Source organism: Scyliorhinus torazame, chromosome 24 (assembly GCF_047496885.1).
Source record: "Scyliorhinus torazame isolate Kashiwa2021f chromosome 24, sScyTor2.1, whole genome shotgun sequence".
Taxonomy (NCBI): Eukaryota; Metazoa; Chordata; class Chondrichthyes; order Carcharhiniformes; family Scyliorhinidae; genus Scyliorhinus; species Scyliorhinus torazame.
The window spans coordinates 5,048,106-5,066,862 of record NC_092730.1 but is presented as its reverse complement, the minus strand read 5'-3'; the positions used below and the strand labels follow the sequence as shown (position 1 = coordinate 5,066,862).

The 18,757-nt window shown below is 50.6% G+C and overlaps 2 protein-coding genes across 2 annotated transcripts in view; both read left to right on the top strand.

The window, feature by feature from the left end:
* The window catches only part of LOC140400183 (REST corepressor 2-like), a 1,146,610-nt gene that overhangs the window by 617,920 nt on the left and 509,933 nt on the right, over window positions 1–18,757 (top strand). The window lies entirely within an intron of this gene.
* The window catches only part of LOC140399833 (transcriptional-regulating factor 1-like), a 322,907-nt gene that overhangs the window by 259,470 nt on the left and 44,680 nt on the right, over window positions 1–18,757 (top strand). Inside the window, exons 4-6 of the mRNA XM_072489286.1 lie at window positions 11,631–11,809; window positions 14,307–14,350; window positions 16,905–17,043. Of these exons, the coding sequence (XP_072345387.1) occupies window positions 11,631–11,809; window positions 14,307–14,350; window positions 16,905–17,043 (362 nt within the window). The remainder of the gene's footprint in view (window positions 1–11,630; window positions 11,810–14,306; window positions 14,351–16,904; window positions 17,044–18,757) is intronic.

Sequence of the window (18,757 nt, the reverse complement as noted above, 5' to 3'; positions counted from 1 at the left end):
ATCAGTGTTACAGTGAGGGGTGTGGGGTATATCAGTGTTACAGTGAGGGGTGTGGGATATATCAGTGTTACAGTGAGGGGTGTGGGATATATCAGTGTTACAGTGAGGGGTGTGGGATATATCAGTGTTACAGTGAGGGGTGTGGGATATATAAGTGTTACAGTGAGGGGTGTGGGATATATCAGTGTTACAGTGAGGGGTGTGGGATATGTAAGTGTTACAGTGAGGGGTGTGGGATATATCAGTGTTACAGTGAGGGGTGTGGGATATATCAGTGTTACAGTGAGGGGTGTGGGGTATATCAGTGTTACAGTGAGGGGTGTGGTATATATCAGTGTTACGGTGAGGGGTGTGGGATATATCAGTGTTACAGTGAGGGGAATGGGATATATCAGAGGGTTACTGTGAGGGGTGTGGGTATATCAGAGTGTTACAGTGAAGGGTGTGGGGTATATCAGAGTGTTACAGTGAGGGGTGTCGGATATATCAGTGTTACAGTGAGGGGTGTGGGATATATCAGTGTTACAGTGAGGGGTGTGGGATACATCAGTGTTACAGTGAGGGGTGTGGGATATATCAGTGTTACAGTGAGGGGTGTGGGATATATCAGTGTTACAGTGAGGGGTGTGGGGTACATCAGATTTACAGTGAGGTCTGTGGGATATATCAGTGTTACAGTGAGGGGAGTGGGGTATATCAGTGTTACAGTGAGGGGTGTGTGTATATCAGTGTTACAGTGAGGGGTGTGGGATATATCAGTGTTACAGTGAGGGGTGTGGGACATATCAGAGTGTTACAGTGAGTGGTGTGGGATATATCAGTGTTACAGTGAGGGATGTGGGGTATATCAGTGTTACAGTGAGGGGTGTGGGGTATATCAGAGGGTTAAATGGGAGGGGTGTGGGGTATATCAGAGTGTTACAGTGAGGGGTGTGGGGTATATCAGTGTTACAGTGAGGGGTGTGGGGTATATCAGAGTGTTACAGTGAGGGGTGTGGGGTATATCAGTGTTACAGTAAGGGGTGTGGTGTATATCAGTGTTACAGTGAGGGGTGTGGGGTACATCAGTGTTACAGTGAGGGGTGTGGGGTGTATCAGTGTTACACTGAGGGGTGTGGGGTATATCAGAGAGTTACAATGAGGGGTGTGGGGTACATCAGTGTTACAGTGAGGGGTGTGGGGTGTATCAGTGTTACACTGAGGGGTGTGGGGTATATCAGAGAGTTACAATGAGGGGTGTGGGATATATCAGAGTGTTACAGTGAGGGGTGTGGGGTACATCAGTGTTGCAGTGAGGGGCGTGGGATATATCAGTGTTACAGTGAGGGGTGTGGGATATATCAGTGTTACAGTGAGGGGTGTGGGATATATCAGTGTTACAGTGAGGGATGTGGGATATATCAGTCACAGTGAGGGGTGTGGGATATATCAGTGTTACAGTGAGGGATGTGGGATATATCAGTGTTACAGTGAGGGGTGTGGGATATATCAGTCGCAGTGAGGGGTGTGGGATATATCAGTGTTACAGTGAGGGGTGTGGGGTATATCAGTGTTACAGTGAGGGGTGTGGGGTATATCAGTGTATCAGTGAGGGGTGTGGGATATATCAGTGTTACAGTGAGGGGTGTGGGATATATCAGTGTTACAGTGAGGGGTGTGGGATATATCAGTGTTACAGTGAGGGGTGTGGGATATATCAGTGTTACAGTGAGGGGTGTGGGATATATCAGTGTTACAGTGAGGGGTGTGGGGTACATCAGATTTACAGTGAGGGCTGTGGGATATATCAGTGTTACAGTGAGGGGAGTGGGGTATATCAGTGTTACAGTGAGGGGTGGGGGGTATATCAGTGTTACAGTGAGGGGTGTGGGATATATCAGTGTGTTACAGTGAGGGGTGTGGGGTGTATCAGTGTTACACTGAGGGGTGTGGGGTGTATCAGAGAGTTACAGTGAGGGGTGTGGGACATATCAGAGTGATACAGTGAGGGGTGTGGGTACATCAGTGTTACAGTGAGGGGTGTGGGATATATCAGTGTTACAGTGAGGGGTGGGGGGTATATCAGAGTGTTACAGTGCGGGGTGTGGGGTATATCAGAGTGTTACAGTGTGGGGTATGTCACAGAGTTACAGTGAGGGGTGTGGGATATATCAGAGTGTTACAGTGAGGGGCGTGGGATATATCAGAGTGTTACAGTGAGGGGTGTAGGGTACATCAGTGTTACAGTGAGGTGTGTGGGATATGTCAGTGTTACAGTGAGGGGTGTGGGGTATATCAGTGTTACAGTAAGGGGTGTGGTGTATATCAGTGTTACAGTGAGGGGTGTGGGGTACATCAGTGTTACAGTGAGGGTTGTGGGGTGTATCAGTGTTACACTGAGGGGTGTGGGGTATATCAGAGAGTTACAGTGAGGGGTGTGGGATATACCAGAGTGTTACGGTGAGGGTGTGGGGTACATCAGTGTTACAGTGAGGGGTGTGGGATATATCAGTGTTACAGTGAGGGGTGTGGGGTATATCAGAGTGTTACAGTGAGGGGTGTGGGGTATATCAGTGTTACAGTGAGGGGTGTGAGATATATCAGTGTTACAGTGAGGGGTGTGGGATATATCAGTGTTACAGTGAGGGGTGTGGGATATATCAGTGTTACAGTGAGGGGTGTGGGATATATCAGTGTTACAGTGAGGGGAGTGGGATATATCAGTGTTACAGTGAGGGGTGTGGGATATATCAGTCACAGTGAGGGGTGTGGGATATATCAGTGTTACAGTGAGGGGTGTGGGATATATCAGTGTTACAGTGAGGGGTGTGGGATATATCAGGCGCAGTGAGGGGTGTGGGATATATCAGTGTTACAGTGAGGGGTGTGGGGTATATCAGTGTTACAGTGAGGGGTGTGGGGTATATCAGTGTTACAGTGAGGGGTGTGGGATATATCAGTGTTACAGTGAGGGGTGTGGGATATATCAGTGTTACAGTGAGGGGTGTGGGATATATCAGTGTTACAGTGAGGGGTGTGGGATATATAAGTGTTACAGTGAGGGGTGTGGGATATATCAGTGTTACAGTGAGGGGTGTGGGATATGTAAGTGTTACAGTGAGGGGTGTGGGATATATCAGTGTTACAGTGAGGGGTGTGGGATATATCAGTGTTACAGTGAGGGGTGTGGGGTATATCAGTGTTACAGTGAGGGGTGTGGTATATATCAGTGTTACGGTGAGGGGTGTGGGATATATCAGTGTTACAGTGAGGGGAATGGGATATATCAGAGGGTTACTGTGAGGGGTGTGGGTATATCAGAGTGTTACAGTGAAGGGTGTGGGGTATATCAGAGTGTTACAGTGAGGGGTGTCGGATATATCAGTGTTACAGTGAGGGGTGTGGGATATATCAGTGTTACAGTGAGGGGTGTGGGATATATCAGTGTTACAGTGAGGGGTGTGGGATATATCAGTGTTACAGTGAGGGGTGTGGGATATATCAGTGTTACAGTGAGGGGTGTGGGGTACATCAGATTTACAGTGAGGTCTGTGGGATATATCAGTGTTACAGTGAGGGGAGTGGGGTATATCAGTGTTACAGTGAGGGGTGTGTGTATATCAGTGTTACAGTGAGGGGTGTGGGATATATCAGTGTTACAGTGAGGGGTGTGGGACATATCAGAGTGTTACAGTGAGTGGTGTGGGATATATCAGTGTTACAGTGAGGGATGTGGGGTATATCAGTGTTACAGTGAGGGGTGTGGGGTATATCAGAGGGTTAAATGGGAGGGGTGTGGGGTATATCAGAGTGTTACAGTGAGGGGTGTGGGGTATATCAGTGTTACAGTGAGGGGTGTGGGGTATATCAGAGTGTTACAGTGAGGGGTGTGGGGTATATCAGTGTTACAGTAAGGGGTGTGGTGTATATCAGTGTTACAGTGAGGGGTGTGGGGTACATCAGTGTTACAGTGAGGGGTGTGGGGTGTATCAGTGTTACACTGAGGGGTGTGGGGTATATCAGAGAGTTACAGTGAGGGGTGTGGGATATACCAGAGTGTTACGGAGAGGGTGTGGGGTACATCAGTGTTACAGTGAGGGGTGTGGGATATATCAGTGTTACAGTGAGGGGTGTGGGGTATATCAGAGTGTTACAGTGAGGGGTGTGGGGTATATCAGTGTTACAGTGAGGGGTGTGAGATATATCAGTGTTACAGTGAGGGGTGTGGGGTATATCAGTGTCACAGTGAGGGCTGTGGGGTATATCAGTGTTACAGTGAGGGGTGTGGGATATATCAGTGTTACAGTGAGGGGTGTGGGATATATCAGTGTTACAGTGAGGGGTGTGGGATATATCAGTGTTACAGTGAGGGGTGTGGGATATATCAGTGTTACAGTGAGGGGTGTGGGATATATCAGTGTTACAGTGAGGGGTGTGGGATATATCAGTCACAGTGAGGGGTGTGGGATATATCAGTGTTACAGTGAGGGGTGTGGGATATATCAGTGTTACAGTGAGGGGTGAGGAATATATCAATGTTACAGTGAAGGGTGTGGGGTATATCAGTGTTACAGTGAGGGGTGTGGGGTATATCAGTGTTACAGTGAGGGGTGTGTGATATATCAGTGTTACAGTGAGGGGTGTGGGGTATATCAGTGTTACAGTGAGGGGTGTGGGATATATCAGTGTTACAGTGAGGGGTGTGGGATATATCAGTGATACAGTGAGGGGTGTGGGATATATCAGTCGCAGTGAGGGGTGTGGGATATATCAATGTTACAGTGAGGGGTGTGGGATATATCAGTGTTACAGTGAGGGGTGTGGGATATATCAGTCGCAGTGAGGGGTGTGGGATATATCAGTGTTACAGTGTGGGATATATCAGTGTTACAGTGAGGGGTGTGGGATATATCAGTGTTACAGTGAGAGGTGTGGGATATATCAGTGTTACAGTGAGGGGTGTGGGGTATATCAGTGTTACAGTGAGGGGTGTGGGGTATATCAGTGTTTCAGTGAGGGGTGTGGGATATATCAGTGTTACAGTGAGGGGTGTGGGATATATCAGTGTTACAGTGAGGGGTGTGGGATATATCAGTGTTACAGTGAGGGGTGTGGGATATATCAGTGTTACAGTGAGGGGTGTGGGATATATCAGTGTTACAGTGAGGGGTGTGGGGTACATCAGATTTACAGTGAGGGCTGTGGGATATATCAGTGTTACAGTGAGGGGAGTGGGGTATATCAGTGTTACAGTGAGGGGTGGGGGGTATATCAGTGTTACAGTGAGGGGTGTGGGATATATCAGTGTGTTACAGTGAGGGGTGTGGGGTGTATCAGTGTTACACTGAGGGGTGTGGGGTGTATCAGAGAGTTACAGTGAGGGGTGTGGGACATATCAGAGTGATACAGTGAGGGGTGTGGGTACATCAGTGTTACAGTGAGGGGTGTGGGATATATCAGTGTTACAGTGAGGGGTGGGGGGTATATCAGAGTGTTACAGTGCGGGGTGTGGGGTATATCAGAGTGTTACAGTGTGGGGTATGTCACAGAGTTACAGTGAGGGGTGTGGGATATATCAGAGTGTTACAGTGAGGGGCGTGGGATATATCAGAGTGTTACAGTGAGGGGTGTAGGGTACATCAGTGTTACAGTGAGGTGTGTGGGATATGTCAGTGTTACAGTGAGGGGTGTGGGGTATATCAGTGTTACAGTAAGGGGTGTGGTGTATATCAGTGTTACAGTGAGGGGTGTGGGGTACATCAGTGTTACAGTGAGGGTTGTGGGGTGTATCAGTGTTACACTGAGGGGTGTGGGGTATATCAGAGAGTTACAGTGAGGGGTGTGGGATATACCAGAGTGTTACGGTGAGGGTGTGGGGTACATCAGTGTTACAGTGAGGGGTGTGGGATATATCAGTGTTACAGTGAGGGGTGTGGGGTATATCAGAGTGTTACAGTGAGGGGTGTGGGGTATATCAGTGTTACAGTGAGGGGTGTGAGATATATCAGTGTTACAGTGAGGGGTGTGGGGTATATCAGTGTCACAGTGAGGGCTGTGGGGTATATCAGTGTTACAGTGAGGGGTGTGGGATATATCAGTGTTACAGTGAGGGGTGTGGGATATATCAGTGTTACAGTGAGGGGTGTGGGATATATCAGTGTTACAGTGAGGGGTGTGGGATATATCAGTGTTACAGTGAGGGGTGTGGGATATATCAGTGTTACAGTGAGGGGTGTGGGATATATCAGTCACAGTGAGGGGTGTGGGATATATCAGTGTTACAGTGAGGGGTGTGGGATATATCAGTGTTACAGTGAGGGGTGAGGAATATATCAATGTTACAGTGAGGGGTGTGGGGTATATCAGTGTTACAGTGAGGGGTGTGGGGTATATCAGTGTTACAGTGAGGGGTGTGTGATATATCAGTGTTACAGTGAGGGGTGTGGGGTATATCAGTGTTACAGTGAGGGGTGTGGGATATATCAGTGTTACAGTGAGGGGTGTGGGATATATCAGTGTTACAGTGAGGGGTGTGGGATATATCAGTCGCAGTGAGGGGTGTGGGATATATCAATGTTACAGTGAGGGGTGTGGGATATATCAGTGTTACAGTGAGGGGTGTGGGATATATCAGTCGCAGTGAGGGGTGTGGGATATATCAGTGTTACAGTGTGGGATATATCAGTGTTACAGTGAGGGGTGTGGGATATATCAGTGTTACAGTGAGAGGTGTGGGATACATCAGTGTTACAGTGAGGAGTGTGGGATATATCAGTGTTACAGTGAGGGGTGTGGGTTATATCAGTGTTACAGTGAGGGGTGTGGGATATATCAGTGTTACAGTGAGGGGTGTGGGATATATCAGTGTTACAGTGAGGGGTGTGGGATATATCAGCGTTACAGTGAGGGGTGTGGGTTATATCAGTGTTACAGTGAGGGGTGTGGGATATATCAGTGTTACAGTGAGGGGCGTGGGATATATCAGTGTTACAGTGAGGGGTGTGGGATATATCAGTGTTACAGTGAGGGGTGTGGGTTATATCAGTGTTACAGTGAGGGGTGTGGGATATATCAGTGTTACAGTGAGGGGTGTGGGATATATCAGTGTTACAGTGAGGGGTGTGGGATATATCAGTCACAGTGAGGGGTGTGGGATATATCAGTGTTACAGTGAGGGGTGTGGGATATATCAGTGTTACAGTGAGGGGTGTGGGATATATCAGGCGCAGTGAGGGGTGTGGGATATATCAGTGTTACAGTGAGGGGTGTGGGGTATATCAGTGTTACAGTGAGGGGTGTGGGGTATATCAGTGTTACAGTGAGGGGTGTGGGATATATCAGTGTTACAGTGAGGGGTGTGGGATATATCAGTGTTACAGTGAGGGGTGTGGGATATATCAGTATTACAGTGAGGGGTGTGGGATATATAAGTGTTACAGTGAGGGGTGTGGGATATATCAGTGTTACAGTGAGGGGTGTGGGATATGTAAGTGTTACAGTGAGGGGTGTGGGATGTATCAGTGTTACAGTGAGGGGTGTGGGATATATCAGTGTTACAGTGAGGGATGTGGGGTATATCAGTGTTACAGTGAGGGGTGTGGGGTATATCAGAGGGTTAAATGGGAGGGGTGTGGGGTATATCAGAGTGTTACAGTGAGGGGTGTGGGGTATATCAGTGTTACAGTGAGGGGTGTGGGGTATATCAGAGTGTTACAGTGAGGGGTGTGGGGTATATCAGTGTTACAGTAAGGGGTGTGGTGTATATCAGTGTTACAGTGAGGAGTGTGGGGTACATCAGTGTTACAGTGAGGGGTGTGGGGTGTATCAGTGTTACACTGAGGGGTGTGGGGTATATCAGAGAGTTACAATGAGGGATGTGGGGTACATCAGTGTTACAGTGAGGGGTGTGGGGTGTATCAGTGTTACACTGAGGGGTGTGGGGTATATCAGAGAGTTACAATGAGGGGTGTGGGATATATCAGAGTGTTACAGTGAGGGGTGTGGGGTACATCAGTGTTGCAGTGAGGGGCGTGGGATATATCAGTGTTACAGTGAGGGGTGTGGGATATATCAGTGTTACAGTGAGGGGTGTGGGATATATCAGTGTTACAGTGAGGGATGTGGGATATATCAGTCACAGTGAGGGGTGTGGGATATATCAGTGTTACAGTGAGGGATGTGGGATATATCAGTGTTACAGTGAGGGGTGTGGGATATATCAGTCGCAGTGAGGGGTGTGGGATATATCAGTGTTACAGTGAGGGGTGTGGGGTATATCAGTGTTACAGTGAGGGGTGTGGGGTATATCAGTGTTTCAGTGAGGGGTGTGGGATATATCAGTGTTACAGTGAGGGGTGTGGGATATATCAGTGTTACAGTGAGGGGTGTGGGATATATCAGTGTTACAGTGAGGGGTGTGGGATATATCAGTGTTACAGTGAGGGGTGTGGGATATATCAGTGTTACAGTGAGGGGTGTGGGGTACATCAGATTTACAGTGAGGGCTGTGGGATATATCAGTGTTACAGTGAGGGGAGTGGGGTATATCAGTGTTACAGTGAGGGGTGGGGGGTATATCAGTGTTACAGTGAGGGGTGTGGGATATATCAGTGTGTTACAGTGAGGGGTGTGGGGTGTATCAGTGTTACACTGAGGGGTGTGGGGTGTATCAGAGAGTTACAGTGAGGGGTGTGGGACATATCAGAGTGATACAGTGAGGGGTGTGGGTACATCAGTGTTACAGTGAGGGGTGTGGGATATATCAGTGTTACAGTGAGGGGTGGGGGGTATATCAGAGTGTTACAGTGCGGGGTGTGGGGTATATCAGAGTGTTACAGTGTGGGGTATGTCACAGAGTTACAGTGAGGGGTGTGGGATATATCAGAGTGTTACAGTGAGGGGCGTGGGATATATCAGAGTGTTACAGTGAGGGGTGTAGGGTACATCAGTGTTACAGTGAGGTGTGTGGGATATGTCAGTGTTACAGTGAGGGGTGTGGGGTATATCAGTGTTACAGTAAGGGGTGTTTTGTATATCAGTGTTACAGTGAGGGGTGTGGGGTACATCAGTGTTACAGTGAGGGTTGTGGGGTGTATCAGTGTTACACTGAGGGGTGTGGGGTATATCAGAGAGTTACAGTGAGGGGTGTGGGATATACCAGAGTGTTACGGTGAGGGTGTGGGGTACATCAGTGTTACAGTGAGGGGTGTGGGATATATCAGTGTTACAGTGAGGGGTGTGGGGTATATCAGAGTGTTACAGTGAGGGGTGTGGGGTATATCAGTGTTACAGTGAGGGGTGTGAGATATATCAGTGTTACAGTGAGGGGTGTGGGGTATATCAGTGTCACAGTGAGGGCTGTGGGGTATATCAGTGTTACAGTGAGGGGTGTGGGATATATCAGTGTTACAGTGAGGGGTGTGGGATATATCAGTGTTACAGTGAGGGGTGTGGGATATATCAGTGTTACAGTGAGGGGTGTGGGATATATCAGTGTTACAGTGAGGGGTGTGGGATATATCAGTGTTACAGTGAGGGGTGTGGGATATATCAGTCACAGTGAGGGGTGTGGGATATATCAGTGTTACAGTGAGGGGTGTGGGATATATCAGTGTTACAGTGAGGGGTGAGGAATATATCAATGTTACAGTGAGGGGTGTGGGGTATATCAATGTTACAGTGAGGGGTGTGGGGTATATCAGTGTTACAGTGAGGGGTGTGTGATATATCAGTGTTACAGTGAGGGGTGAGGGGTATATCAGTGTTACAGTGAGGGGTGTGGGATATATCAGTGTTACAGTGAGGGGTGTGGGATATATCAGTGTTACAGTGAGGGGTGTGGGATATATCAGTCGCAGTGAGGGGTGTGGGATATATCAATGTTACAGTGAGGGGTGTGGGATATATCAGTGTTACAGTGAGGGGTGTGGGATATATCAGTCGCAGTGAGGGGTGTGGGATATATCAGTGTTACAGTGTGGGATATATCAGTGTTACAGTGAGGGGTGTGGGATATATCAGTGTTACAGTGAGAGGTGTGGGATACATCAGTGTTACAGTGAGGAGTGTGGGATATATCAGTGTTACAGTGAGGGGTGTGGGTTATATCAGTGTTACAGTGAGGGGTGTGGGATATATCAGTGTTACAGTGAGGGGTGTGGGATATATCAGTGTTACAGTGAGGGGTGTGGGATATATCAGCGTTACAGTGAGGGGTGTGGGTTATATCAGTGTTACAGTGAGGGGTGTGGGATATATCAGTGTTACAGTGAGGGGCGTGGGATATATCAGTGTTACAGTGAGGGGTGTGGGATATATCAGTGTTACAGTGAGGGGTGTGGGTTATATCAGTGTTACAGTGAGGGGTGTGGGATATATCAGTGTTACAGTGAGGGGTGTGGGATATATCAGTGTTACAGTGAGGGGTGTGGGATATATCAGTGTTACAGTGAGGGGTGTGGGATATATCAGTGTTACAGTGAGGGGTGTGGGTTATATCAGTGTTACAGTGAGGGGTGTGGGATATATCAGTGTTACAGTGAGGGGTGTGAGATATATCAGTGTGACAGTGAGGGGTGTGGGATATATCAGTGTTACAGTGAGGGGTGTGGGATATATCAGTGTTACAGTGAGGGGTGTGGTATATATCAGTGTGACAGTGAGGGGTGTGGGATATATCAGTGTTACAGTGAGGGGTGTGGGTTACATTCTGTTAGTTTACATCCTATTCATAGCAAAAACGTGTCATTCAGCCCATCCTAGAGTTTATGCTCCCTACAAAGCTCTTCTCACCCCATTTCACCTCACCGGAGCACCCGGAGGAAACCCAAGCTGGCACGGGGCGAACGTGCAGTCTCCACACAGACAGTGACCCAAGCCGGGAATCGAACCCGGATCCCTGGCACTGTGAGGCAGCAGTGTTAACCTGGGTCCCTGGCACTGTTAGACAGCAGTGTTAACCCGGGTCCCTGGCACTGTGAGACAGCAGTGTTAACCCGGGTCCCTGGCACTGTTAGACAGCAGTGTTAACCCGGGTCCCTGGCACTGTGAGACAGCAGTGTTAACCCGGTCCCTGGCACTGTGAGACAGCAGTGTTAACCCGGGTCCCTGGCACTGTGAGACAGCATAGTTAACCCGGGTCCCTGGCTCTGTGAGACAGCAGTGTTAACCCGGGTCCCTGGCACTGTGAGACAGCAGTGTTAACCCGGGTCCATGGCACTGTGAGACAGCAGTGTTAACCCGGGTCCCTGGCACTGTGAGACAGCAGTGTTAACCCGGGTCCCTGGCACTGTGAGACAGCAGTGTTAACCCGGGTCCCTGGCACTGTGAGACAGCAGTGTTAACCCGGGTCTCTGGCACTGTGAGACAGCAGTGTTAACCCGGGTCCCTGGCACTGTGAGACAGCAGTGTTAACCCGGGTCCCTGGCACTGTGGGACAGCAGTGTTAACCCAGGTCTCTGGAGCTGCGAGGCAGCAGGGCTACCCACTGAGCCACCCACATAATTATTCTACACAAGGAAGTCCATTCAGCTGCTGTATGACGTGCACGAATTGTTAAGGACTGGTTTAAATGCAAACGCTGTACAAAGAGAAGCCCCCCTGTGCTTGGTGGATTGTCCGGCTGATTATCGATAATCTTCTTTGTGCCTCAGTGCAGAGTCCCCAGCAGCTCAACACCTCTCCCTCCGTGCTGTACACCCGAAGCTGCTCGCGGCAGGAGCTGGAGAACGGCGAACACTCCGGGTGCGCGGAGCTCCAGAGTCCGCTGAGTGTGGCGGTATCCAAGGAGGTGGGCTCGCAGGCCTGCTCCTCCGGCATCTACTGGCAGCAGGTAAGGGTCCCCTTTGATGCCGCTGTTTGCGCACTTAATCTGGCCACCGCCGTGAACTCTCGGTCCCCTGGGCGAAGCTCATTCGCGGTTGTCACTTTGACTAATAAGTTCTTCTGCCTTCTCCTCGCTTCTGGAAACCTCAATGAACACTGGCCACTTCCTCTTGTCCAAACGATGACTACTTATGTGTAAGTCTTGAAGGTGATCATGTGGGGGGGAAGGGAGGGACACCAGGATGGAGTTTGACCCCATCCACACATAATCATAATAATCTCTATTAGTTTTTCAAAATATATATATTTTATTCAAATTTTTCGGCCACACAAAACAATACAAAGGTTTTCCTTTTTACAACAATAAAACAATATAAATAACAGTGACCGTTTTAACAAATAAATAAATAATATATAAACTAAATGGCAACTGCCATATCAAAATAATAACTCTCCAGAAATAAAATCAAACAATCCAATATACATAACCAGGTACAAATATCTATAGAAAAACACCCCTGAGGACCCACCCGAGCCCTCCACCCCCCCCCCCCCCCCCCCCCTGGGTTGCTGCTGCTACTTTCCCATTTCCTTTATCGTTCTGCGAGGTAGTCAATGAACGGTTGCCACCGCCTGGTGAACCCTTGAGCCGAACCCCTTAGTGCGAACTTTATCCGTTCTAGTTTTCTCAACCCTGCCATGTCGTTTATCCAGGTCTCCACGCCCGGGGGTTTGGCTTCCTTCCACATAAGCAATATCCTTCGCCGGGCTACTAGGGACGCAAAGGCCAAGACATCAGCCTCTTTCGCCTCCTGCACTCCCGGTTCTTCTGCAACCCCGAATATAGCCAACCCCCAGCCTGGCTCGACCCGGACACCCACCACCTTCGAAAGCACCTTTGCCACCCCCACCCAGAACCCCTGCAGTGCCGGGCATGACCAAAACATGTGGGTGTGGTTTGCTGGGCTTCTCGAGCATCTCCCACACCTATCCTCTACCCCGAAAAATTTACTGAGCCTTGCTCCGGTCATATGCGCCCTGTGCAAAACCTTGAATTGTATCAGGCTTAGCCTGGCGCACGAGGACGACAAGTTTATCCTACGTAGGGCATCAGCCCACAGCCCCTCCTCAATCTCTTCCCCCAGCTCTTCTTCCCATTTCCCCTTCAGCTCATCCACCATGATCTCCCCCTCGTCCCTCATTTCCCTGTATAATCTTTATTACTGTCACAAGTAGGCTGACATTAACACTGCAATGAAGTTACTGTGAAAAGCCCCTAGTCGCCACATTCCGGCACCTGTTCGGGTACACAGAGGGAGAATTCAGAATGTCCAATTCACCTAACAAGCACGTCTTTCGGGACTTGTGGGAGGAAACCGGAGCACCCGGAGGAAACCCGCGCAGACACGGGGGTGAGCGTGCAGACTCCGCAGAGACACTGACCCGAGCCGGGAATCGAACCGTGGATCCTGGAGCTGTGAAGCCACAGTGCTAACCACTGTGCTGCCGTGCCGCCCCATGTCCCTCGCCTGTTCTCCTTCCTGGGTCAGCCAAATGTAATTCCCATAAATACAAAAACCTGCATTTATATAGCTCCTTTAATGCACTAAAACATTCCACAGGAATGTGAACAGGTAAAATTTGATACCGACCTGTTAACAGATATTACCACACATTTGGTCAAAAAGGTATGTTTTAAAGAGCATCTTTAGGGGGGGAGAGAAGCAGAGATGTTTAAGGTGAGCGGCACGGTAGCACAGTGGTTAGCACTGTGGTTTCACAGCGCCAGGGTCCCAGGTTCGATTCCCGGCTCGGGTCACTGTCTGTGCGGAGTCTGCACATTCTCCCCGTGTCTGCGTGGGTTTCCTCCGGGTGCTCCGGTTTCCTCCCACAAGTCCCGAAAGACGTGCTATTGGGCGAATTGGACATTCTGAATTCTCCCTCTGTGTACCCGAACAGGCGCCGGAATGTGGCGACTAGGGGCTTTTCACAGTAACTTCATCGCAGCGTTAATGTCAGCCTACTTGTGACAATAAAGATTATTATATTATAAGAGGAGGAATCCCCCACAGATTAGGGTCCAAGCAGCCAAAACCAGTGGTGGGGCTGAGAAAGGGAGATGCACAAGAGGTGAGAGTTGGAAGAATGCAGAGTTGGTCCGGGGCTGCAGGAGGTTACAGAGAAAGGGAGGACTTGAACTGGCACATGGGTAATGAGTGGACTCGCAGCGAGTTAGGATATAGGGCAGCAGAGTCTCGGACAGGTTCCAGTTTCAGCTGATATCAGTTGACACAGCACGGGCAAGAGAGAGTGTGCAGAACCTGCACTACAGGCAGGGCTGAATTGCCAGTCTGACCAGCGTGAACCTCCAGTACAGGCAGGGCTGAATTGCCAGTCTGACCAGCGTGTCTGACAGGTGGAACTGTTGCGAGAATGAACGGAATGTATTCGTCGATCGCCAAACTGAGAGAAAACGACAACGAATCGCTCTTATTTTTTTTCAGGTTCACCAAACTCCTCAGGCCTGCGCGAGAATGCCGGACCAAAGGTAACACGTGGCACTGCACATCTCCTCCCCTGGCCCATTAAACACAGACATCAGCACAACTGACCCACCTTGCTTGGCGTTGGCGGGTGGATGAGGTGTGGGATGTGCCGAGGGAGGCTGTTAAAAATGGACAGAGGCAAAGCAATTTGGGATTGGTTCCTGATAAACCTCAGCCGAGCAGAACACAACGTGGCATGCGATTTATTTCTGTTATGAGAGTGGGAGGTGCCGTCGGCATGTATTTCGAAATGTTTCGAGCTTGTGTCCTGTCGTATTGCTAATCGACAGGACATTCTGGAGTCAGCCCTGATGTTTCCAATCCACAAGCCCAGCTGTCCCTTTCTCGGAGAATCCCGACAGTGCAGAAGGAGGCCATTTGGCCCATCGAGTCTGCACCGACCCTTTGAAAGAGCACCCCACCCAGGCGCTATCCCCCGCCCTGTGACCTCACCTTAAGGGGCAATTTTGGTAAGGGAGACATTGTAAGGGGGGGCTGGTTTAGCACAGGGCTAAATCGCTGGCTTTGAAAGCAGACCAAGGCAGGCCAGCAGCACGGTTCAATTCCCGTACCGGCCTCCCCGAACAGGCGCCGGAATGTGGCGACTAGGGGCTTTTCACAGTAACTTCATTGAAGCCTACTTGTGACAATCAGCGATTATTATTATTACCTACCCTGGAGATCCTTTTGGTGCTAGAAATACAGAAGTGTGTAATTTAACAAGACAATCAGAAAGCTATTCACTGGGGAGTCTGGTACAACCAGGGGGGCGATGGGATTTAGGATTATGCTGCACAGAAGGAAGGATATTTAGAACCTTCTACCTCTCCCACCTTTGAAGGATCTATCCAAATAACTCCACTCCCCTGCGTTGGAATTGTTCAGCTACTTTAGTGGGCCAACTTGCTGACCCATCACAACTGATTGTGATCATTTGTACAGAATTCTAGTACTCGCTGAAAGATTATTTATGTGTCAGTCTTGGGTCCGAGGGTAACACACCTGAGTCAGAAGGTCGTGAATTCAAGGCTAGGCTACAGGAGCGAAATCATAAACACGACAGGCACTCCCAGCGCCAGTGCTGAAGGAGTGCAGCACTGTCAGAGGGTCAGTACTGAGGGAGTGCCGCACTGTCAGAGGGTCAGTACTGAGGGAGTGCCGCACTGTCAGAGGGTCAGTACTGCGGGAGTGCCGGAATGTCAGAGGGTCAGTACTGAGGGAGTGCCGCACTGTCAGAGGGTCGGTACTGAGGGAGTGCCGCACTGTCAGAGGGTCAGTACTGAGGGAGTGCCGCACTGTCAGAGGGTCAGTACTGAGGGAGTACCGCACTGTCAGAGGGTCAGTACTGAGGGAGTGCCGCACTGTGAGAGGGTCAGTGCTGAGGGAGCGCCGCACTGTCAGAGGGTCAGTACTGAGGGAGTGCCGCACTGTCAGAGGGTCAGTACTGAGGGAGTGCTGCACTGTCAGAGGGTCAGTACTGAGGGAGTGCCGCACTGTCAGAGGGTCAGTACTGAGGGAGTGCCGCACTGTCAGAGGGTCAGTACTGAGGGAGTGCCGCACTGTCAGAGGGTCAGTACTGAGGGAGCGCCGCACTGTCAGAGGGTCAGTACTGAGAGAGTGCCGCACTGTCAGAGGGTCAGTACTGAGGGAGAGCCGCACTGTCAGAGGGTCAGTACTGAGGGAGTACCGCACTGTCAGAGGGTCAGTACTGAGGGAGTGCTGCACTGTCAGAGGGTCAGTACTGAGGGAGTGCAGCACTGTCAGAGGGTCAGTACTGAGGGAGTGCCGCACTGTCAGAGGGTCAGTACTGAGGGAGTGCGGCACTCCCAGCGCCAGTGCTGAGGGAGTGCTGCACTGTCAGAGGGTCAGTACTGAGGGAGTTCCGCACTGTCAGAGGGTCAGTACTGAGGGAGTACCGCACTGTCAGAGGGTCAGTGCTGAGGGAGTGCCGCACTGTCAGAGGGTCAGTACTGAGGGAGTGCCGCACTGTCAGAGGGTCAGTACTGAGGGAGTGCCGCACTGTCAGAGGGTCAGTGCTGAGGGAGTGCTGCACTGTCAGAGGGTCAGTACTGAGGGAGTGCCGCACCGTCAGAGGGTCAGTACTGATGGAATGCCACACTGTCGGAGGGTCAGTACTGAGGGAGTGCCGCACTGTCAGAGGGTCAGTACTGAGGGAGTGCCGCACTGTCAGAGGGTCAGTACTGAGGGAGTGCCGCACTGTCAGAGGGTCAGTACTGAGGGAGTGCCGCACTGTCAGAGTGTCAGTACTGAGGGAGTGCCGCACTGTCAGAGGGTCAGTACTGAGGGAGTGCCGCACTGTCAGAGTGTCAGTACTGAGGGAGTGCCGCACTGTCAGAGGGTCAGTACTGAGGGAGTGCCGCACTGTCAGAGGGTCAGTACTGAGGGAGTGCCGCTCTGTCAGAGGGTCAGTGCTGAGGGAGTGCAGCACTGTCAGAGGATCGGTACGATTCTCGAGAGTTTCATTGGCTGAGTGGTGTTTTAATATGCCCTGTGTTGGTGGAAGACATTAATTCTCACTCTGTTTCTGATGTCCAGGAGAGGGATGGAAGAGAAGCCGGACTCCTCATATTCTTTCAGCTGTGGCTACTGCAAGGAACAATTCCAGAGCCTGTCGGCCCTGCATGTTCACACGGGCACGAATGGATGCATGAGGGCACCTCACATTGTGAGCCAGGTGGGTTAATACCTCGGCAGTCAGTACAGAGCAGCACAGTCCGTGAGTTTGGGGTGCACCGTTTCAGTAGCAAGAGCAGCTCACAGAGATGTGAAGGGGACGTGAAGGGGCGGGGTCATGTAAAGAAGAGGGTGGTCTGGGCTAGGAATGGATCAAAGCTTTCACTGGAGCATTGAGGGTAGAGGGGGCTGCCGATAAGAGGCTTCTTTTAGGAAGGCCCGCGGAGGTGCACTCTTAACAAACTCCTTCCAGCAATGTGTGGAGCTGAGACGAGGAAAAACGGGTCAACTGGATGAGAGTACGAAGTCAAAGAGCTAGCATGCGCATGACGGGTGGGTGGCCTTTCTATACTGTTCAAAAACAAGAGGGGGGCAGTGTATCTGAGGTGGCCTGCAAGAATTGGGCAACTGCACTGTAGGAGAAGATAGAATCATAGAATTTACAGTGCAGTAGGAGGCCATTCGGCCCATCGAGTCTGCACCGGCCCTTGGAAAGAGCACCCCACACCTCCACCCTATCCCTGTAACCCCACATAACCTTTTGTGGACACTAAGGGCAATTTATCACGGCCAATCCACCTAACCTGCACATCTTTGGAGTGTGGGAGGAAACCGGAGCACCCGGAGGAAACCCACGCACACACGGGGAGAACATGCAGACTCCGCACAGACAGTGACCCAAGCGGGGAATCAAACCTGGGTCCCTGGAGCTGTGAAGCAACTGTGCTAACCACTGTGCTACCGTGCCAAGATAGCAAGATAATCTTAACTAATTCATATTTAAAAAACAAATTGATGCTGGGGGATGTGTTAGTGCTCCTGGTAAGGCTGGTATGTATTGCTCATCTCTCGTCGGTACCATGGCATGTAGCAAACCAACTGAGGACAGCACGGTGGCACAGTGGTTAGCACGGCTACCTCACGGCACCAGGGACTCGTGTTCAATTCCGGCCTCGGGTCACTGTCTGTGCGGAGTCTGCACGTCCTCCCTGTGTCTGCGTGGGTTTCCTCCGGGTGCTCCGGTTTCCTCCCACAGTCCAAAGGTGTGCAGGATGGGTGGACTGGCCGTGATAAACAGAAATTGCCCTTTGGTGTCCAACGGTTAGGGTGGGGTAACGGAGATAGGACGGGTGATTGACCCTGGGTGGGGTGCTCTTTCAGTAGGTCGGGGCAGACTCGACGGGCCGAATGGCCTCCTTCTGTAGGGAGTCTATGATCCGTGCCTTGCTCACACCTGTACAGGTAGGAAAATGAGCGAAACATGAGGCCTGGTCGAGAGCTTAAAAAAAATTAAACCATGATTTTATTTTGTCTCCTCCTCCCTCCCCCTCCAAACCCCACCCCAGGTCACCCTTGCTCACCCCTTCCTTCCACGCTGCGCTCCCACCTTCGTCCGATAGGCACCCAACCAGAAAATGTAGTTTGCAGGTTTAGCGACGCCGCTCGGTGACTGGTTGCTGGGAAGGTCCACAAGCAGTGCTCTTCCTCCTAACCCCAAGTTACCAGATGCACGCTTCTCACTTTCGCTCAGCTTCCATGCTGCTGCCTCTTGTTGTTTGTTGCACCTTGTGGGGGGGGGGGAGGGGGTGCGTCACCTCCTTGGTAAGCGGTTCAAAGGCCCACCCAACGACCACAGAAACGGAGTGGGTGTCACACACACACACTGCTGACTCACCAGCACATTATTTGTATTCGATGGCCCCAGACACTGCAAC